Source organism: Oncorhynchus mykiss, chromosome 4 (genome assembly GCF_057628025.1).
Source record: "Oncorhynchus mykiss isolate SJ-2025 chromosome 4, ASM5762802v1, whole genome shotgun sequence".
In the NCBI taxonomy this organism is placed as follows: domain Eukaryota; kingdom Metazoa; phylum Chordata; class Actinopteri; order Salmoniformes; family Salmonidae; genus Oncorhynchus; species Oncorhynchus mykiss.
In genome coordinates this window covers 44,294,132-44,317,879 of record NC_143025.1, presented here as the reverse complement: position 1 = coordinate 44,317,879, position 23,748 = coordinate 44,294,132, and the positions used below count along the sequence as shown (strand labels likewise).

The 23,748-nt window shown below is 42.2% G+C and overlaps 1 protein-coding gene across 33 annotated transcripts in view; it reads right to left on the bottom strand.

Moving 5' to 3' along the window:
• dennd1b (DENN domain containing 1B) overlaps positions 1 to 23,748 on the bottom strand; it is a 175,933-nt gene that overhangs the window by 73,856 nt on the left and 78,329 nt on the right. For all 33 annotated transcript variants that reach the window (XM_036969293.2, XM_036969294.2, XM_036969296.2 and 30 more), the window contains 3 exons: positions 17,334 to 17,383; positions 16,185 to 16,304; positions 3,599 to 3,668 (listed from right to left, as the gene is read on the bottom strand). In XM_036969293.2, coding sequence (XP_036825188.1) covers positions 3,599 to 3,668; positions 16,185 to 16,304; positions 17,334 to 17,383 — 240 coding nt within the window. The remainder of the gene's footprint in view (positions 1 to 3,598; positions 3,669 to 16,184; positions 16,305 to 17,333; positions 17,384 to 23,748) is intronic.

The following is a 23,748-nucleotide window of genomic DNA, read 5'->3' as shown; positions in this document are numbered from 1 at the left end:
CAGCAGTTTTCAGTTCTTTCCACAGATTCTCGATTGGATTCAGGTCTGGACTTTGACTTGGCCATTCTAACACCTGGATATGTTTATTTTTGAACCATTCCATTGTAGATTTTGCTTTATGTTTTGGATCATTGTCTTGTTGGAAGACAAATCTCCGTCCCAGTCTCAGGTCTTTTGCAGACTCCATCAGGTTTTCTTCCAGAATGGTCCTGTATTTGGCTCCATCCATCTTCCCATCAATTTTAACCATCTTCCCTGTCCCTGCTGAAGAAAAGCAGGCCCAAACCATGATGCTGCCACCACCATGTTTGACAGTGGGGATGGTGTGTTCAGGGTGATGAGCTGTGTTGCTTTTACGCCAAACATAACGTTTTGCATTGTTGCCAAAAAGTTCAATTTTGGTTTCATCTGACCAGAGCACCTTCTTCCACATGTTTGGTGTGTCTCCCAGGTGGCTTGTGGCAAACTTTAAACGACACTTTTTATGGATATCTTTAAGAAATGGCTTTCTTCTTGTCACTCTTCCATAAAGGCCAGATTTGTGCAATATACGACTGATTGTTGTCCTATGGACAGAGTCTCTCACCTCAGCTGTAGATCTCTGCAGTTCATCCAGTGTGATCATGGGCCTCTTGGCTGCATCTCTGATCAGTCTTCTCCTTGTATGAGCTGAAAGTTTAGAGGGACGGCCAGGTCTTGGTAGATTTGCAGTGGTCTGATACTCCTTCCATTTCAATATTATCGCTTGCACAGTGCTCCTTGGGATGTTTAAAGCTTGGGAAATATTTTTGTATCCAAATCCGGCTTTAAACTTCTTCACAACAGTATCTCGGACCTGCCTGGTGTGTTCCTTGTTCTTCATGATGCTCTCTGCGCTTTTAACGGACCTCTGAGACTATCACAGTGCAGGTGCATTTATACGGAGACTTGATTACACACAGGTGGATTGTATTTATCATCATTAGTCATTTAGGTCAACATTGGATCATTCAGAGATCCTCACTGAACTTCTGGAGAGAGTTTGCTGCACTGAAAGTAAAGGGGCTGAATAATTTTGCACGCCCAATTTTTCACTTTTTGATTTGTTAAAAAAGTTTGAAATATCCAATAAATGTCGTTCCACTTCATGATTGTGTCCCACTTGTTGTTGATTCTTCACAAAAAAATACAGTTTTATATCTTTATGTTTGAAGCCTGAAATGTGGCAAAAGGTCGCAAAGTTCAAGGGGGCCGAATACTTTCACAAGGCACTGTAACTTAACAACAAAACCAAAACACACAGACACACAAAAATGTAATCTGATATTGTATGTCAACTCATGAGCGATTTGAAAAGGCGCTGACGGTGTGGCTGGCAAGTAGCTGGGAGCAGGGCACAGGAAGCCGAGTGTGTTCCTCCAAGAGGCTAGAAACATCCGTCTGACACACAGCGTTTAACGAGCGGCGAGGTGGAGGTTAAGAAAAAGAGGCAGAGCGATGTGTCAGGCCACAGCAGAGGACCGTTACCCAGTACTGATTTAGGACCTACTGTACAAGGGCTGGGGTTCTGATGTGTAGTTACCCAGAAGTCTGTGCCACTAAACAGGCACCGTCATCACACATCTTTTCCTGGATGAACTCTCTGAATTACTTGTCTAGTTACTGTTATAATGATAAAGAGCACAGTATAATTGGAATACAGGTTGCTAAGACATAATTACGTAGTCACTAAGACCGGTTAATAAGACAAAGAAAAAAGGTTCTTATTTATGAAAAATATTTTGGCTTCAGAGAATTTCTGTCTCTTCTGAAAGCCAGTTTTTGACGGTGGAGCTTTAACATTAGTGTGTATGCCTGCGCGTGACTATGTGTGTGAAACAGTGTGTGTGTGTGTGTGTGTGTGTGTGTGTGTGTGTGGGAGAGAGTGAATGTGAGAGAGAGTGTGTGTGATAGACAGTGAGAGAGTGTGAGATTGAACAGCCTCCTGTCACGAGAGGCTGAATGCTCACACGCATGGTCAGTAACCGGGCTGAGCCTGAGGAAACACTTAATTTACCCCTGGCCCTAAACCCTCATCGCTACGGTCTCCCCTCGTCTGTCAACATCCCTCCATCGCCTTGCAACAGCAGGGTAAATATAAACCAAATCATGCACACCAACACTGCAGTCACCCAACATGTACACACACACACACACACACACACACATATATCTCATCTATCTCTTACCGAATCCCTCTTTCACTCTCTAACTCTCTCTGCTTCAGAGCAGAGATAAAGATGAACATAGAAATGTTCACACAAACAAAGGACTTATTATTTGACAGAAAATAGCATTTACACTTGTCCTCTACTTTAGTTTTGACTGAAAATGACATCTGTCAAAGAAATCCATCCATAAATTAATTTACAGTACTATACTTCAATCAAAAACAGTACTGTGTCTGTGACATATAAAGAAATTGACATTTTAGAAGGAATATAGAAGAGATTATTGTGTATATATGAATATATAAAATATATTACAGAGTAATATATATACATATATATATATATATATATACATATATATATATATATATATATATATATATATATATATATATATATATATATATATATATATATATATATATATACATATACATATACATATATATACACACACACACACATACATACATACATACATACACATTATACAATAAATATATATGCATAAAAAAATACATTCAAGATGCTAAAAGCAGGAGAGCAGGCTAATGACTGCCTGTGCTCTGATTGGTTGAAGTGTTGCGTGACATGTACTGTTTCCTGTACCCCCTGAACCTGCGCCTGTGTGATTGTGTGTGCGAGAGTATGGGCGTGTGTGTGTATGTTGGGGAGGCTCTGTCCCCTTCACCCCTCTCTCAGCATAGTAGCTTTGAGGAAGCAAAGCTACATGACAGCACACTGATGGCACTCCTTACTCCCAGCTCCCAACCGCTCCCTTCCTCTCTCCGTCTCCCTCTCCCCCTGTTCGCTCTCCCTCCTTTCTCGTGCTCTGGTATAAACACTGCCTCATCAATTCCACTTTACGCTAGCTGCACATTTTTCCCCATTTCTTTTATACATTCCCTGAACTTCTTTCCCTCTGTTACTGAAATAGTTTGGCAAAGTGTGTGTGTGTGTGTTTTCCTAAACTGTTTGTTGTTTTCCAGTAAATCATCAGGAGTTGACTTCTAGCTCTAAATCAGCGTTTGGTCTGTGAAATGTCAACATCGCTGCCTCAAAAAACTCAGAGCCAAGCCAAGCCCGACTCTCTCTCCCCCAGCTAGGCCCCATTTACAAACAAACAGAACACTGCTAACAACTTACAACAACATGGCTCTCACAACCAGCTACTGTACATACAACCTTAAACTGCTACTGTGTGCAAAACAAGATCATGCCCAACAGAAGCTGATGAAAAGTAGCGTACTAGTCTATTGTTGGTTGGTGACTTCTGCCACATGACGGGAACAAAATACATTTTTGAAAAGTTTTTTGATTTCTTGTACCTCAATATCAGGTTTGCTAACCCTGAGTCTTATGAAATGTCCTAAAGGAGGTACTGTACAGAGATATGAAGGCTGTATCACCTGGTTTTTGGTTAGGTAATCTGCTAGTGTGTTCAGGAACTTGTAGTAGATCTCAAACCAGGGGAGATAGCTGCAAGAGAGAAAGAACACAAAATGCACGTTTACAATCAATCCATAATTCAAATTAATATTAGACTATTTTGCTATATTTCACAATAAAAACACAAATATTTAAATTAAATTGTTGTTGGGTTTTCTTACAGACAAAGTAGGCTATGGACACAGCCATGTATAGCCCACCTACTATGGTTAAAAATAGATATATAGGTCTACAATATACTGTAAATACTGTAAATACGGTCTAATACTATGTAATTACGCCATTCTTCGTATTTTGGGCTATTTGCAGGGGAGGTAGAGAGGCAGGCTTTAGTCTAAAGGCGGTGGGTTGGGGAGGTAAAGACGGGAGGTAGAGACTGGCTTTAGTTTCTTCAACCCAACACGACTGGGCCAACGAAAGCTGTGGTAGAGGAGGACGAGGAGGGATGCCATGGTTTACAAGCATACTGATCCCAGATGCACAGTCCAGGCTCAGCCCAAGCCAACACACAGATGCACAGAAAGAAAAGCACTACCCACTGCCCCTTTTCACTTTTTTTCCCTCTCTTTTCCCTCTCCCCACCCCTTATTTACATTTTAAAATAGACATTCCTTCTGGTTTTTCCTTATCAAATTAATGTTAAATAAATAAATAAAATGAACAAACTAAAAAAAAAAAATTATACTGTAGTGTTTGTGTTATAGCTAATCGCAAAATACACCCACCAGAAGCCAAATGCATCTGCAACATGGCTTTCTTTATACGGTTGACATATTCTTGGCGGAGTTAGTTGACTTCCTTTTGAGGTGGAATATGGCCAACATTTTGTTTTGGCTTGAAGGTTGCTCAGAAGAGAGAGCTCAGTGCATGTATAATGTTATGCAATCAAATAATACAAATGTGGTGAGGTATCGAAGTGAGGCATTGCATAATGACATTGGATTATGTCTCGTTTATCATTCATCACTTAAAATTTAAACAAAAATATGCTTTATTAACATTCATTAACTGAATGAAGGTGAAATATAAGAACAAAGAAATGAATGAATATTGTCAAAATGAAACTTACGTTAAACAAAATGTGCGGGCATGCTGCATTAACAAAAGTCACTTGTTAAATTAAAATGGCTACCTGGCTGAAATGGCTAACAAAAATTCACCGCACAAAAAAATCCCAATGAAACTTGAATGAAAATGTGTATGTGTGTGAGAGACTTTTATTAGCCAGGGAAGTCCTGTAGAGGGAGACAGGGGGATACTGGGTAGTTCTCAGGGCATGGGTCACTGGCTGCTCTGCAGACTGGAATTAACACACAACAAGAAAAAAACAATAAAGTCAACCTAATGCAAATGTTCATATCACTAAATCTGCAAGGGGGCCAATGACACGGCGGTTCCCAGGCAAGTGCAGCCAAGCACACCAATGAGAGGGCCTGAGTGACCATTAACCTGAAACAATCAGCTCCTTAACATGTCAATATTTTGACGTCCGCATGAAGAGCTCACCGTAATCAGGTCACACTCTGCAAACCCAAAATGTAACATGCATGTGTGAACTATAAAATTCACATGCTGGCTGGACATTAAACATATAAATATGCCATGCTTTCAAACAAATAGGCAGTGGATATTTCTATGGGCTCGAGGCAGGGATGGGCAAAAAATTACAATGACTAAATACCCTAAAGATCAATGTATCAAAATAAACTAGAAAATACTTGAAATGTTTTAAATTCAAATACATGTATTTTGTATTTTAAAATACAGAAACACATTAGCAAGTAGCTGGCCCAAAGAGAAACAACATTCTCAGTAAAGGTTACAGAAACCTTTTACTTGCTATGACTGTGATTATGTTGTTCTTTATCTACCTTAGTTGAATTCACCGACTGACTGTAAGTCACTCTGGACAAGAGTGTCTGCTAAATGACCAAAATGAACTGCAAAGCACACTTGTTATTGTTATTGGCCTTGTTTCGAGGTCATGTCTAGATGGGATACAGCTTAACCTAATTCTCCTAACCTGCTACGCTAATTATCTTAACCTGCTGCGTAAGTTCTCCGAAACCTGTTTACGAAAAGTATATTTTGACAAAAGCTGTATCCCTTCTAGACAAAACCTTGTTTCGGGGCGGAGATCATTAGAATAATACTCAGCATGCTCCATTTTTTGTAAACACGTTTATATTTAGTTCATTTAGCAGTGCCATCAGACTTCTGATACCAATGAAAGTGGGGAAACAAAATGGTGAACCACCATAAAAAAAAATTTTGAGAAAAGTATTTTGGTAGTTCAGCTCAGTGTAATCCAAATGACAAAATACTTAGAAGTAATTCAGATGCATATGACAGAAACACTGCCCATCTCATTGTAGATGTGTTGAAGTTTATTTTAAACATTAAAAGAGGGGGGGAAAAAAATCAATACAACCAAATTAATCCATACAACCAAATGAACATTTTCAAAAAATTCTGAACAGGTCATTGAAACAAAGACTAGTCATTATCAGTCTCATCAGGTCCTTTGTTTACAAAGCCAGGCTCCTGGACACTAATCCTTCACATACCTCTCCTCTCTCTCTGTCCAGTCAGGCCTCACACACCGATTGGTGCATGTTTTTGTATAAAACGGATGATTATTTCTGAGCTATTTCCTGTGGTACAGTATGTGTTTCTTTTTTTCTTAAATGAAGCGATTTAAGAAATCATTGCTCCTCTCCTCAGTTAGCAGCTTAGGTCTGTTTGTGCTTCCTAAATCCCCAGATAGAGAGACATCCATCAATGTGTGTGGAGGCCCGGCTATCTCTCCAGCTGTTTTAAAACACACACATCACTCAAAGTACTGGATACTCCGAGTAAACCAGTTAAGTCTATGGCCAACTCACAAACCCTCCAACTGTATCTCCTACCACAACACAACCCCTCAGACTGTATCTCCTACAGCAGGGTTTCCAAAACTCTGTTTTTAATCCCTAGCACTACACAGCTGATTCAAATAACCAACTTAATTACATTTTGATGAGCTTGGTGGTAGTTGAACAAAATTCATATCTTTGTAGTGTTTTCAATAGTTAATAACATTTTTGGCCATGTACTGGTCTAGCTAACTACAGGAACTACACACTACTTTTTGACTAAAATAAAATATGGGTAAAGAACGCCTGAATTTACTTTCTTTTTCGGCATCAGATTATCATTTCAAACATTCTGTCAACATCTGACTCCACTGTTCTGGCAATTTAAGATTTAGATATGATACTTTTTCACAAAGTATACTGAATAAAAATATAAAACGCAACATGCAACAATTTCAAATATATACAGTTTATATAAGGAAATGAGCCAATTGAAATAAATAAATTAGGCCCTAATCTATGGATTTCACATGACTGGGAATAGAGATGCATGGTCACAGAAACCTTTAAAAAAGGTAGGGGTGTGGATAAGTCCGTATCTGGTGTGACCACCATTTGCACCATGCAGTGTGACACATCTCCTTTGCATAGAGTTGATCAGGCTGTTGATTGTGGCCTATGGAATGTTGTCCCACTCCTCTTCAATGGTTGTGCGAAGTTGCTGGATATTGGCGGGAACTGCAACATGCTGTCGTCCACGTCGATCCAGAGCATTACAAACATGCTCAATGGGTTTGTGACATTTCTGGTGAGTATGCAGGCCATGGAAGAACTGGGACATTTTCCGCTTCCAGGAATTGTGTACAGATCCTTGCAACATGGGGCCGTGCATTAATCATGCTGAAACATGAGGTGATGGCGGCGGATGAATGGCATGACAATGGGCCTTAAGATCTCGTCACGGTATCTCTGTGCATTCAAATTGCTATTAATAAAATGGAATTGTGTTTGTTGTCCGTAACATATGCCTGCCCATACCATAACCCCACCGCCACCATGGGGCAATCTGTTCACAACATTGACATCAGCAAAACGCTCGCCCACCATACACATGGCCTTCACACGACACCATGCACATGGTCTGTGGTTGTGAGTGCCGGTTGGACATACTGCCAAATTCTCTAAAACAACGTTGGAGGGGGCTTATGGCAGATAAATAAACTTTCAATTCTCTGACAACAGCTCTGGTGGACATTCCTGCAGTCAGCATGCCAATTGTGCACTCCCTCAAAACTTGAGACATCTGTGGAATTGTGTTGCGTGACAAAACTGCACATTTTAGAGTGGCCTTTTATTGTCCCAAGCACCTGTGTAATGATCATGCTGTTTAATCAGCGTCTTGATATGCCACACCTGTCATGTGGGTGGATTATCTTTGCAAAGGAGAAATGCTCACTAACTTGGACTTAAACAAATTTGTACCCCAAAACATTTTTATAATATTTTTGTGGGTATGGAAAATTTCAGGGATCTTTTATTTCAGCTCATGAAACATGGAACCAACATGTTAAGTTTATATTTTTGTTGAGTGTAGTTTGGATGACGTTAACTAAAGTTTATATTTTTGTTGAGTGTAGTTTGGATGACGTTAACTAAAGTTACTTTGAAAAAGTAGTTAAGTAAACTATATGTTTAAGGGTGGCTTTATTGTAGTTTAACTTCTTCCAGTGTGAAGTAATTGGTAACTTGGTAAACTATATTTTCATAGTAGCTTCCCCAACACGGATCCCCTATCACAAAACAACCCGACTGTATCCTCTACACACAAAACAACCCCGCAGACTATATCCCCTAACACAACTCCGTCGACTGTATTTCCTGACGACTAATCCTGAATTTAATTTAGTTGCTTGATCAAATACCTCCATGCATCAATCTCAACCTGCTAATCCTATAAATTTGTGTGCGCTGACATCAAAATAAAGTGATTCATGTTTTGTGTAGGCTGGCACTGGACCAACCCATAGTTTTCTGGGAGCAATCAGAATGGTTTGAATGTGTTCGCATTCAATAAGTTGTTGGGGAGGAAGCAAATCCAGACTCATCGTGGAGAAGAAATGTTAGTGGGCGAGACGCTTGGCCGAAGCGATGTGGATGGGTAGCCAGGCAACAGACTGTATCCCCAACCACAACACAACCCCTCAGAGACTCTCCCATCTACACATAGATGGGCAGAACAGAAGATATAGGCTAGATGTGGTCAAATTATTTTCGTTATGTCTTAATTCTTAAGACTTATATTCTCTAAAAGCTCAAATAAATTAACTGGTGTTTTTGTAACGACGCAAATTATGTAATTACCCATAAAAACAAATAGAAGAGAGAGAAGATAGTTTTTTTCCTGGTGTAGGGATATTACCAGAATAAACCAACTGCAATATCTCAATCCAAATAAATATCTACATACCTTTGGGCAGGTTAGGTTTTCATGTGATAAATAAACTACACCTGTTGGATGTTAAGCGCGGCACTGTTATTCATATTCCCTGGACGGGTCTTAAATCTCCCTTCACACCCACGGCACTTAGTGAAAGTCAACTTGCACCTTGTAGCCAGCTCACTGGAAGATTTGATTACACCTTTACTTTCCCGGGTCAGAGGTTAAGTACAGGGAAGGAAATGTCCTCCGGCGTCTCGCTAAGTGACCACAAACTGGAGCGCCGACGTCCCTAAAAGGGAACCCAGGTCTCACCCGCCAAATAAAATCAAGGAAAACACCTTTTTTCATCTGAGACCCCTCTGACATGTCCAAGGGTGATTTGTCCCTAAATATGAGAGAGTGACCAAAAGAGAAAAGAGGAGAGGAGGAGGAAGAAGAGGATGGAGGGGAAGGAAGGAAGGAAGAAAGAGTAAAATCGAAACATTCTGCCTCTTTGAAGAGGTTTTGGCCTGAAGGTAGCGTGGCCCTTTCAGCCTGGGCTTTAGCCACAGCACAACAAAGGCCTGGCCACATAGAACTGTCCTTACTCATTAAGCCACTTCCTTGTGTTAGCATAGGTGACAATTCTATACTCGGAGCACCTCAACAATCACAGGGACGCAAACTGTTTTACTTACCTTAGTTTTATATCCGGGGAACAGACACATTAAATAAAAGGTAGCTAGCTAGAAGCCTCCTTTATCGAAAGTGCTTTCAGAAAGTATTCATACCCCTTGACCTTTTCCACATTTTGTTGCGTTACAATGTGGGATTAAAATAGATTGAAATTGTAAAATAGAAAAAATCTCAACAATCGACACAAAATACCCCCATAATGAAATAGCAAAAACAGGTTTCTAGAAAGTTTTGAAAATGTATTACAAACAAAAAAGTTAAATATCACATTTACATAACTATTCAGACCCTTTACTCAGTACTTTGATGAAGCACCTTTGGCAGTGATTACAGCCTTGAATCGTTTTGGTTATGATGCGCATGCTTGGCATACCTGTATTTGGGGAGTGTCTCCCATTCTTCTCTGCAGATCCTCTCAAGATCTCAGGTTGGATGGGGAGCATTGCTGCACAGCTATTTTCAGGTCTCTCCAGAGATGTTCGATCGGGTTCAAGTTTGGGCTCTGGCTGGGCCACACAAGGACATTCAGAGACTTGTTCCGAAGCCACTCCGAGTTGTCTTGGCTGTGTGCTTAGGGTTGTTGTCCTGTTGGAAGGTGAACCTTCGCCCCAGTCTGAGGTCCTGAGCGATCTGGAGCAGGTTTTCATCAAGGATCTCTCTGTACTTTGCTCCGTTCATCTTTCCCTCGATCCTGACCAGTCTCCCAATCCCTGTAACTGAAAAACATCCCCACAGCATGATGCTGCCACCACCATGCTTCACCGAAGGCATGGTACCAGGTTTCATCCAACCAGAGAATCTTGTTTCTCATGGTCTGAGAGTCTTTAGATGTCTTTTGGCAAACTCCAATTGGGATGTCATGTGCCTTTTACTGAGGAGTGGATTCCATCTGGCCACCCTACCATAAAGGCCTGATTGGTGGAGTGCTGCAGAGATGGTTGTCCTTCTGGAAGGTTCTCCCATCTCAACAAAGTAACTCTGCGGCTCAGTCAGAGTGACCATCACATTCTTGGTCACCTCCCCAACCAAGGCCCTTCTCCCCCGATTTCAGTTTGGCCGGGTGATCAGCTCTAGGAAGAGTATTGGTGGTTCAAACTTGTTCCATTTAAGAATGATGATGGAGGCCACTGTGTTCTTCGGGACCTTCAATGCTGCAGAATTTTTTTGGTACCCGTACCCAGATCTGTGCCTCGACACAATCCTGTCTCGAAGCTCTACGGACAATTCCTTCGACCTCAGGGCTTGGTTTTTGCTCTGACATGCACTTCCAATTGTGGGACCTTCTATAGACAGGTGTGTGCCTTTCCAAATCATGTCCAATCAATTGGATTTACCACAGGTGGACTCCAATGAAGTTGTAGAAACATCTCAAGGATGATCAATGGAAACAGGATGCACCTGAGCTTAATTTCGAGCCTCGTAGCAAAGGATCTGAATACTTATGTAAATAAGGTTTTTCTGTTTTAAATGTTTAATACATTAGCAAAACTTTCTAAACCCCTGTTTTGTTTGTCATTATGGGGTATTGTGTGTAGATTGTTGAGGACATGTAACGTAATAAATAAGGCTGTAACGTAACAAAAATGTGGAAAAAAATCAAAGGGTCTGAATACTTTCTGAATGCACTGTATACATACAGTTGAAGTCGGAAGTTTACATACACCTTAGCCAAATACATTTAATCTCAGTTTTTCACAATATCTGACATTTAATCCAAGTAAAAATTCCCTGTCTTAGGTCAGTTAGGATCACCACTTTATTTTAAGAATTTGAAATGTCAGAATAATAGTAGAAAGAATGATTTATTTCAGCTTTTATTTCTTTCATCACATTCCCAACGGGTCAGAAGTTTACATTCACTCAATTAGTATTTGGTAGCATTTCCTTTAAATTGTTTAACTTGGGTCAAACGTTCCGGGTAGCCTTCCACAAGCTTCCCACAATAAGTTGGGTGAATTTTGGCCCATTCCTCCTGACAGAGCTGGTGTAACTGAGTCAGGTTTGCTGGCCTCCTTGCTTGCACACGCTTTTTCAGTTCTGCCCACAAATCTTCTATAGGATTGAGGTCAGGGCTTTGTGATGGCCACTCCAATACCTTGACTTTGTTGTCCTTAAGCTATTCTGCCACAACCTTAGAATGCATTTCCCATTTCGAAGACCCATTTGTGACCAAGCTTTAACTTCCTCACTGATGTCTTGAGATGTTGCTTCAATACATCCACATAATTGTCCTCCCTCATGACGCCATCTATTTTGTGATGTGCACCAGTACCTCCTGCAGCAAAGCACCCCCACAACATGTTGCTGCCACTCCTGTGCTTCACGGTTCGAATGGTGTTCTTTGGCTTGCAAGCCTCCCCCTTTATCCTCCAAACATAACGATGGTCATTATGGCCAAACAGTTCTATTTTTGTTTCATCAGACCAGAGGACATTTCTCCAAAAAGTACGAACTTTGTCCCCATGTGCAGTTGCAAACCGTAGTCTGGCTTTCTTATGTCAGTTTTGGAGCAGTGGCTTCTTCCTTGCTGAGCGGCCTTTCAGGTTATGTCGACATAGGACTCGTTTTACTGTGGATATAGATACTTTTGTACCCGTTTCCTCCAGCATCTTCACAAGGTCCTTTGCTGTTGTTCTGTGATTGATTTGCACTTTTCGCACCAAAGTACGTTCATCTCTAGGAGACAGAACGTGTCTCCTTCCTGAGCGGCATGATGGCTGTGTGGTCCCATGGTGATTATACTTACTTAGTATTATTTGTACAGATGAACATGGTACCGTCAGGTGTTTGGAAATTGCTCCCAAGGATGAAACAGACCCGTGGAGGTCTACAATTATTTTTCTCAGGTCTTGGCTGATTTCTTTTGATTTTCCCATGATGTCAAGCAAGGAGGCACTGTGTTTCAAGGTAGGCCCTTAAAAACATCCACAGGTACACCTCCAATTGACTCAAATGATGTCAATTAGCCAATCAGAATAAAGCTATGACATAATTTTCTGGAATTTTCCAAGCTGTTTAAAGGCCCAGTCAACTCAGTGTATTTAAACTTCGGACCCACTGGAATTGTGATACAGTGAATTATAAGTGAAATAATCTGACTGTAAACAATTGTTGGAAAAATGACTTGTGTCATGCACAAAGTAGATGTCCTAACCGACTTGCCAAAACTATAGTTTGTTAACAAGGAATTTTTTTGGAGTGGTTGAAAAACAAGTTTGTTTTTTAAATTGTATTTCTCACCCCTTTTTCTCCCCAATTTCATGGTATCGAATTGGTAGTAGTTACAGTCTTGTCTCGTCGCTGCAACTCCTGTACGGACTTGGGAGAGGCAAAGGTCGAGAGCCATGCGTCCTCCAAAACACAACCCAACCAAGCCACCCTGCTTCTTGACACAATGCTCATCTTGACACAATGCCCATTAAAAATAAAACACTAATATACTAATATATCTTGATTAGATAAGTCAATACATGTTAGAATCATCTTTGGCAGTGATGTATTTCTGGGTAAGTCTCTTATAGCTTTGCACACCTGGATTGTACAATATTGGCACTTTGTTTTTTATTCTTCAAGCTTTGTTAAGTTGGTTGTTGATCAATGTTGTAAAGCCATGTCCAAGTCTTGCCATAGGCCACTCAGGAACATTCAATGTCGTCTTGGTAAGAAACTGCAGCGCATATTCGGACTTGTGTTTTAGGTTATTGTCCTGCTGAAAGGTGAATTTGTCTCCCAGTGTATGTTGGAAAGAAGACTAACCCAGGTTTTCCTATAGGATGTTGCCTGTCCTTAGCTCTATTCCGTTTTTTGTTTGTTTTTTAAACCCCCCTAGTCCTTGCCGTTGCCACCACCATGATTGAAAATATGAAGAGTGGTACTCAGTGATGTGTTTGTTGTGTTGGATTTCCCCAAACCTAACACTTTGTATTCGGGACAAAGTTTGCCACGTTTTTTTGCAGTTTTACTTTAACGCCTTAATGTAAACAGGATGCATGTTTTGGAATATTTTAATTCTGTGCAGGTTTCTGTCTTTTCACTCTATCAATAAGGTTAGTATTGGGGAGTAACTACAATCTTGTTGATCCATCCTCAGTTGAATTGCTGTGATAGGAGAAAACTTTGTAACTGTTTTGAAGTCACCATTGTCCTCATGGTGAAATCCCCGAAATCTTCCTCTCCAGCAACTCCGTTAGGAAGGACACCTGTATCTTTGTAGCGACTGGGTGTATTGATACACTATCCAAAGTGTAATTAATAACTTTACCATCCTCAAAGGGCTATTCAATGTCTGCTTTTTAGTTGTTTTTTTTTACCCACCCATTTTTACCCATCTATCTGCCTTTTCTTTGTGAGGCATTGGAAAACCTTCCGAGTCTTTGTGGTTGAATCTGTGTTTGAAATTCACTGTTCGACTGACCGACCTTACAGATAATTATGTGTGTGGAGTAAAGAGATGAGGTAGCCAATAAAAAAATAATGTTAAACACTATTATTGCAACTCAAAGTGAGTCTTTGCAACTTATTATGTGACTTTTGAAGTAAATGTTTACTTTGAATACTTGAGGCATTTCAGCTTTTCATTTTTAATTCAGTTGTAAAAATGTAGTGAAATATAATTTCACTTTGACATTATGAGGTATTATGTGTAGGCCAACGACAAAACAAATCTCAATTCATACCATTTTTAATGCAGGCTGTCACATTTTACTTTTAAAGTCAAGTCAAGGGGTGTGAATACTTTGTGAAGGCAATGTCTCTGTCTCATTTGATCACTACATACTGTAGATTTAAAAGGATTATTCAATATGATCACAACTTGGATTGCTTATCTAAGAATTCCTAACTTCCTTCCATTTCTGCATTTCTCAATTAAAGCAAACTGGGCAATAAAAAAATATTCATTCTACTTTGTATTACTAATATGTAAAAATATATATATATATAAACGGAAAAACAAAGGTTAAAAATAAATAAACTTGGAACCAAGTCTGCCATCTCTGTCATTGATGCAAACATTCTATTTGTACATATTTCACATTTCTAAACCATGAGGTATCTAAAATATGCATGTCTTTGTAATCATGATTTAAACTATTTTCACAAACCTTTTTTCGCCACACAGTGGGTCTATTTACGAGGCAAAAAAAGGAGGCAGCAAAAACAAACTGAAGTCTTTAAAAACACACTCACAGAATATTTGTTTTCTTTCTATACATTTCTTATTATGAATGAAGCAAGCCATGCAAACTGTTCAGAATGCATAATGAATTTTATACATCATATGTCAAATGAATTAGCATGTGGGACTCAGAGAGGGGGACAGGGGAGTCTCTGCTAATTGGCAGCGAGGCTTCATGCATAATTATGGGCAAAGCGGCTTCTTTTGCCGTGCTTCTGTGCCTGTAGCCGAATAACGAGGAGAGAGACAAAAAAGAAAAAGGAAAACAAAGGGCATGGTGGTGGCTGGCCGGGATGGGCGGGTGTGTGTGGAGGGAGGGGGGGGTGGAGGGCGGAGGTGGGGGGCAGCTCATCTCGACAGCAGCTCATCAAGAACAAGATAAACCCTGCGGCTGCCAGTCAATATCCACACAACACACACTACCTCACGACACTTAGGCAATTACTGCATTTAGTTTAGCATATGAGAAATTCGTTTTTTTCCGATAATGTTTTTTCATTATTTTTTTGGGACTGTGCAAATTCCCATTAATTCTGTGGTTTGTTCAACTATATTGTTTAATTAATGAAATGTTTGTTATTTAAATTGTTAATATAAAATATAAAAGTTTCTTAGGCCCTATTAAATCTTTTTTACTAAAATGTCTTTCTGTGCATTAATAATAAAAGATGACATCACATTTGAGATAAATCCAGGCTGTGCTAAACGATATCTTGAGAGGGAGTTGAAATTACAATTTACTATTAAAATAATTCTTCATAGTTGTCGTAGTAAATGATAGATTGTTCCTAATTGACTCCGGGTTAAATAAATGAACTAAATGAATAACATTATAGGGACCAAACTAATATGGAATTCAGGAGTTTAGAATATTTCTGTAACTGGGCATGAAGAAATTGAAGAGGGTAACACTCTGATTCACACTGCTTCCAAAAGAGAACCCAACTCTCTCTACAATCAATTAAGAAATGTAATCTGCATGTGACTGACGTGAGGATATTACAAACAGTTGGTATTTATGAATAAGTAACATGTCAATAATATACATGTCTTTCCTCATGAAAAAGGCAATTGTGACAAAATCCTTTTCAGAAAAAAAACAAAACATGAATGACTAACTGATTGATGCAATCGGTCAATAGATAAAACAGGGCTATTCAACTCTTACCCTATGAGGTCTGGAGCCTGCTGATTTTCTGTTCTACCTGATAATTAATTGCACACACCTGGTGTCCCAGGTCTAAAATCAGTCACAGATTAGAGGGGAACAACGGAGAAAAAAAACGCAGTGGAACTGGCTTCGAGGTCCAGAGTTGAGTTTGAGGGTGCTAAAGAATAAGCTTCCTTACTTAAATGTGCTCGAGATCAAAGTCTACTAAATATGTGTGAGCGTGTCGTACCTGAGCAGACAGATGCAGACACGGCAGCCGGAAGTGAGTCTGCAGAAGCCAAACCTCTGCTTGCTCTCGATGTCCGTCAGCACAAAGGTAAAGTTCTGGCCCACCTGACTCTGGGAAACCCTGGGAAACGCACACACACGTACGGTAGAGAGAGAACACACCATTAACACTCGACCAATTACCTCAAGAAATACAGTATTACCACACAGTCACATATGGAACAGAAATAACAAATCATTACTTCACAAGCACACATGGGAACATTTCAGTCCAGGGAATCATGACAATCAGACCAGTGAAAGTAATGTAACGGTTTCAGTTAAATAGAAAATTAGAAACTCCTTATTACCACATTATCACAGCAGAGGAAAGCAATGACAAACGTATTATAACATTATAAAGATACAGTATTTTTTTTAAATTGGGAAAAGTAACTACTCCCCCAACGCTAAGTCGAAGTCCCTCGACCTCACCTCTAAACTTTTTCGATATGATTCTGGCTACAATCCCTGACTTGAGTGTGTGTGAGTTGGGCATGTGCGTTTCTTATGAAGTTCCATCACTAGATGGCAGCAGTAAAGCTTGCGTGGAGAACAACACAGCTCAGGAAATCCCAACCCCCACCCCCTTACCTCCTAACTATACAATGGCACTTTTCCAATGTCATTTTCCAGGCTACAAAATAAGAGCAGAATCTTCTACAGAGGGCTGCTTTTCAAATCAGACTGGTACCAAATCTAGAGATATAGTTAGTTATTCAATCAAAGACAAACACATGATACAAGCGAGACATACACATTTATGCAGACAGACACAAATGCATACAAAAGCACACACACACACACACACACACAGACACACACAAAATAGCACACCCACACCGTGGTGGGAGTGAGATCAAATGGCTTGGCATGGGTTGGGCAGGGAGCAGGGAGCAGACTGGCTTGGTGTTTAGGAGACTAAGAGAGGCTTTTGGCTTCAACTACACCACCAGCTGTTAACAACAGACTCCACACGCCATCGCTCCACAGCATACACACACAGCTCTCCTGTTACTAAAACATATTAGTGTGTGTGTGTCCCTGTGTTGGTAGGGTAGAGTACAGGACTATTAACAGGGGAGCAGGGGGAAGGAATCCTATTCCTTACCTCTCCACATCGAAGGGGAAGCAGAACTTGGGTATCGTCTGGAGAAACTCCTGAGAACCAGAATAACACAGCCACTGATTAGACAACACTGACATAACATAAACAACAAACCAATGACAAAATCAACAGTCACACTTCAGTAACAAGCCAGTATAGATGTTTTATATAATGCTACTTATACATGTTTAAAAACTATGGAATACTCAATGCATTCATAGTAAGAACACTACTTATATAACGTTTATTATTAATAAATTAATGTATTTTTGTGTTCATACACAACCCTGTAAGTTTAGCCTAATCAAATATATTTAATCAATAACATTACTTGTTGAACAAAGACTAATTCAAAGTCTGATAGTGAGCTCATTAAAAGCATCTCATTAAATAATTCAATTAGGCTAAATAACCTAAATACAACAGAAACAACTTAATCCCCAGAGCTGATAAGTGTTTCAGTTGAGAAAATCAGGGAAAAGGTTTTCCTTTCTATAGGTCCAGACCCATAGCTTAAATAATTAGCTACGATTACTTACAGTACATCGATTATCAGGGGTGATGGCGGTGAGAGGGAGGGAGGCCGGGAGGGAGGGATGGAAGGAGTTAGGGAGGGAGGCAGGGAGGCAGGGATAGAGGGATGGAGGAGAGAAGAGAAAAAGACCTATAGGTGGTGGCAGATTGCTGTGACAATAGGCTAAGCAGCTCTGGGGGTACGGAACGGTCGGGGGGGGGGGGGGGGGGGGGGGTGTAGAGCCTTAAGGGCTTTATCTCCCAACACCTCCCCTGTGGGGGGGGGGGGGGGGGAGTAATTGGGGGACAGGAGCAGAGCAGAGCACCATATGGGTTAGCGGAGCCAGCCACCACTTCTGTCTGTCTGACTGAGGTTGGTCCTGGGTCTGTGTGTCTGTCTGGCACAGCAGCCTAGCCATGGGGAACAACCACTGATCCCCCCCGATCACTAGACAAAGCTGCCTGCCACCATAACCACAGGCAACAAGGAACAGAGAAATGAGGGTGGGGGTAGTGTGTGTGTGTGTGTGTGTGTGTGTGTGTGTGTGGCGTATCAGTGTGTAGGAAGGCTGTGTGGCTATAAAACTGTCACACACGTCTGAGCCGCCACCGCCGTATGGACTCACTGCTATTATTAACCGCCATGTAGGAACACCAATATGTTTCGGAGAGCCTAGCTTAGTGTTGTACATATGGCACACAGACAACACACATACTCCATCTCTCTTCAAATAAAAACGTATGGGTTGCCGGATTCCGTAACGGCCATAGCCCCGCCCACATGTGTTGACAGGAAAAAGTGACAATCCCTGAGCCATGGAGACCGACAAGATCACAGATACAACAAAAGTGTGTGTGTGTGTGATGTAGGCATATATACAGAAAAACAGATGGCCATCTCTCTCAATGTACACAACATTCCAACACCATCTCTCTCTCCCTTCCTTCTCCAACAAGCATCTCTCTCTCCCCCCCCCCCCCCCCCCTTCCTCCTCCATTCCTCCAGGTGATGTGCGGGACCTCCAGTATACCAGGGGGATCCAAGACTGGGGGGGAGGGATGTTGCCACTGTTGTTGTTGTTATTCTGTTGTACACTACTTCCTCTCCCCTCCTCCCCCTTGCGAACCGTTTTCCCAAGACAAAAGAATATAAAGCAGCTAATACATTTGTAGCTCTGAAGGCATGTGTGTGTGTGTGTGTGTGTGTGTGTGTGTGTGTGTGTGTGTGTGTGCGCGTGTAGAGGCTGCATTATTTATCGGAGGTAGAGACAGGGGTATCACTCAGTGAGACAGCACACTCAGCTCCCCTAGCGGAGGTCTGGCATCACAGCTAACTACAGCACAGTTCAGGGCCTGCCTCTGTTTCTGCCTATGCATAGCCTTTACAACCCTTCCCAACATAGCTACAGCAGGCAGGTCTTCCCTTCCACACTGGCCTGTCTCTGCCTCGGCCTGTTCTTCCCCATGGTGCTAACATGGAGCCCACTTTGTTCTGTTGTCTATGGACCACCAATGGACCGTTCACCAATGGGTCACCAACAGCTCTCTGAGGGCAGATCCTTCTCAACAGGCTGGGGCTGATAGCCCATAAACCCAGCTCAGTGTTGGGAGAGGGAACCCACTGTGTACTGTGGAGTGGACCACTGTTTATAACATTTAGCATTTTAGTAATTTAGCAGACGCTCTTATCCAGAGTGACTTCCAATTAGTGCATTCATCTTAAGATAGTTAGGTGATTCAACAACACATCACAATCGTGTCAAGTGCAGGGCTGTATAGGAGCGGATTGCAAGCTTTGAGTTCCTCTGTGTCCATGTCACTAAGGAACTATCATGGTCCAAACACACCAACACAGTCATAAAAAGGGCATGACAACGCCTCTTCCCCTTAGGAATCGCGGAATATGTTCTGGGATTCATCCGATAGCTTTGAGGAATATACCACATCATCCCCACAACGTACGTACATATCCCAACAAGAAGCCATGGATGACAGGCAACATCCACACTGAGCTAAAGACTAGAGCTGTCGCTTTCAAGGAGCGAGACACTAATCCAGACGCTTATAAGAAATCATGCTATGCCCTGGGATGAACAATCAAACAGGCAAAGCGTAAATACAGGACTGAGATTGAATCCTACTACACTGATGCTCATTGGATGTGCCAGGGCTTGCAAACTACTACGGATTACAAAGGGAAGCTCAGCCACGAGCTGCCCAGTGACACGAGTCTACCAGACAAGCTAAATTACTTCTATGCGCGCTTTGAGGTAAGCAATACTGAAGCATGCATGAGAGCACCAGATGTTCCGGACGACTGTGTTATCATGCTCTCCGTAGCCAATGTAAGTAAGACTTTTAAACAACATTCACAAGGCCAGATTAACAGGATGTGTACTCAGAGCATGAGCTGACCAACTGGCAAGTGTCTTCACTGACATTTTCAACCTGTCCCTGACCGAGTCTGTAATACCTACATGTTTCAAGCAGACCATCATAGTCCCTGTGCCCAAGAGGCCCAAGTTAACCTGCTTAAATGACTACTGACTCATAGTACTCACATCTGTAGCCATTAAGTGCTTGACTACAGATCAGCGTTCAACACCATACTGCCCTCAAAGCTCATCACTATGCTCAGGACCCTAGGACTAAACACCTTCACATCGACGTAGGCAAGCAAGGGTCTTGAAGATGATGCAAGCTTTGACTGGAAGCCAGTGGAGTGTGCGGAGAAGCAGGGTGACATGGGAAAACTTAGAAGGTTTGAACACCAAGTGGGCTGCGGGATTCTGAATCAATTACAGGGGTTTGATGCCACAAGCAGGGAGCCCAGCCAACAGAGAGTTGCAGTAGACTAGACGGGAGATGACAAGTGTCTGGATAAGGACCTGGAGCCACTTCCTGTGTGAGGAATAATCGTACTCTACGGATGTTGTAGAGCAAAAACCTGCAGGAGTGAGTTATGTTCACAGAGAATGACAGAGTGCTGTCCAGGGTCACGCCAAGGTTCTTTGCACTCTGGGAAGAGGACACCGTGGAGTTGTCAACCATGATGCAAAGGTCTTGCCTTTGGCAGGCCTTCCCCAGAAGAAAGAGCAGCTCCATTTTGTCAAGGTTGAGCTTGAGACAGTGGGCCAACATCCAAGCTGGGATGTCTGCCAGGCACACAGAGATGCATGTCGCCACCTGGGTGTCAGAAGGGGAGAAGGAGAAAAAGTAGTCGAGTGTCATCCGCACAGCAATGATAGGAGAGAACATGTGAGGATATGACAAGAGCCGAGTGACTTGGTGTACGGAGAGAAGAGGTGAGGGCCTAGAACTGAGCCCTGGGAGACACCAGTAGTGAGAGTATGTGGTACAGACACAGATCATCTCCACGTAGGATGCAATCCAAGAGTGTGCAGAGCCTCAGACGCCCAGCCCTGAGAGGACGGAGAGGAGGATCTGATGGTTCATGGCATCGAAGGCAGCAGATAGATAAAGGAGGATATGAAAAGAGGAGCGAGAGAGTCAGCTGCGTCAGTACGGAGAGCCTCCGTGACACCGAGGAGAGCAGTCTCGGTTGAGTGAGCCGCCCTGAACTGGTTATGGTCAAGAAGATCGTTCTGAGAGCGATGGCAAGACAGTTTGACCAGAGCACGCTCAAGTGTTTTGGAAATAAAAGAAAGAAGAGATACAGGTATGTCATTTTTGATGAGTTGATGAAGGAAGGGAGGAATGGGAGAAGGCCTCCGGAGATAGTCTAGAGGCGGGAGGAGGGGATTGGGTTAAGCGGGAAGGTTTGTCAAGCGGCTGGACTTCAGTAGTCGCAGGATTTCATCTGAAGAGAGCAGGGAGAAAGAAGTCAAGGCGTAGGGTAGTTCTGTGTGAGTGGGACCAGTGTACTCAATAGGCTGAGTGAATAAGGAGCGGATGTCGTCAACCTTCTTTTGACGACAAAGTGGTTGAAAAAGTTGTCAACAGAGAGGGAGGGAGGAGTGGAGGATTAAGCAAGGAGGAGAAGGTGGAAAAGAGTGTCCTATGGTTATAGGTAGAAGCTTGACATTTAGAGTGACAGAAAGTGGCTTTAGCAGCAGATACAGAGGATGGACTGAAAGGACGATAACTAAACTCCCGGAAGACCTCCCCTCAATTTTCACTCAGCTGCCGTAGACAATCTGTAAGCCCGGAATGAGTCACTCAGCCACAAAGAAGGAGGGGAGGGCCGAGCCGGCCGGCCGGCCGGAAAGGGGACGGTGCGAGGCATAGGATGTGGAAAGCGAGGGGAGTAGGGTCAAAGAGGCAGAATCAGTAGATAGAAGGGAGAAGGATTTATCCGAAGGAAGAGAGGATAGGATAGAAGAGGAGAGAGTAGCAGGAGACAGGGTGAAGATTGCAGCGACACATAACCATCTGGGTAGGGGCTGAGTGGGTGGGGTTGGAGGTGAGAAGGAGAGAAAGGGAAACAAAGTAGTGATCAGAGACATGGAAGGGGGTTGCAGTGAGATTAGATAGCGAACAGCCTCCGGTGAAGAGGAGGTCAAGCGTATTGCCTGCCGTGTGAGTGGGAGGAGACTGGGAAAGGGTGAGGTCAACATAAGAAAGTGGTGGAAAGAAATGAACTGAAGTCAGGCGTCAGGAAGTTAAAGTCGTGATCCATCGTCTTGAAATGAGCTTATCAAGGTGTCGAGCTCATTGAATAACTCTCAAACGACACCTGGTGTGCAATAAATGATCATGTTAAGCTGGAGTGGACAGGTGACAGTGACTGCGTGGAATTCAATTGAGGAGATAAGACAGGTGAGTGGGGAGGGTATCCACTTCAGAGAAATTAGTAGCCTTGTGCCACCCCCCCTGACAACCACATGCTCTCGGGGACTATGACAGAACACATAGTCAGATGACGAGAGAGCAGCTGGAGTAGCAGTGTTCCTCTGGGTTAATACAGATCTCAGTCAGGGCCAAAAAGTGTAGGGAATGAAAAGCAATACAGGCTGAGATTCACTCAGCCTTATTGACTGCAGACTAGCAATTCCGCATGGGTTGTGCGCGTCAGGTACACTAAATTAGACGGGTTGCAGCCATAGGATGGGGTGTGTCTGTAAAACCTACAAAGAGAGAGGAACAAACTGGGATGGGAAACACACACATACTTGACAAAGCTACAAAAGAGCAAAATGAGATCATCGGAAAATAACTAGGTAAGATTCTCAAGTCAGAGAGCGGTGTGGAGCCTTCCTCTCTTAACTTCCTCAAATAACTTGGCAGAACGTCTTTGTTTCGGCGACAACACCGCTTGACAATACTTCCGCTGAAAAAACAGGGGAGACTAAAGTATTAGCACTAATTTCCTAGCAGAGGTGAAAGACTACTCCCCACACTGACTGCTTGGCAGAAGTAAAGAAAACACCCCCTACAATAAAACACACCCACAAATTGGCAAGACTGATACACAAATAGGCCTGAAACTAATCTAAGTCCGCAACAACAGTGAAAAATACTGAGCAATCATACTGTTCAAACAGCAATGATTAAGTAGACTACTAGGTAAAAGACGTCAATTCAAATTCCCCTAGCAAGACGATACCAATATACTTGCTGCTCTTCTAGGAGCTGATGTCCTTCCAAACCATAGATGATGCACTAAGACTATAACAGAACAGAGAGAAGGTCTACAAGCCAGTCCAGAGAGTATAGCAGCTAGTGGGAAGAACGTATGGTACTAACTAGCCACAACCAACTGGTTAAATGCTACCCAGCCAGGGCCTTGGTGTTTCATTTTGGGTGTTAACTTAACAAGCCAATAGTCACTTCTTCGTGCCATGGGAAATAGAGGAAATAAAGGAATGACAAGTGAAGGAGAGAGTGAGCGAGAAAATGAGAGAGAGAAAATGAGAGAGAGAGAGAGAAAATGAGAGAGAGAGAG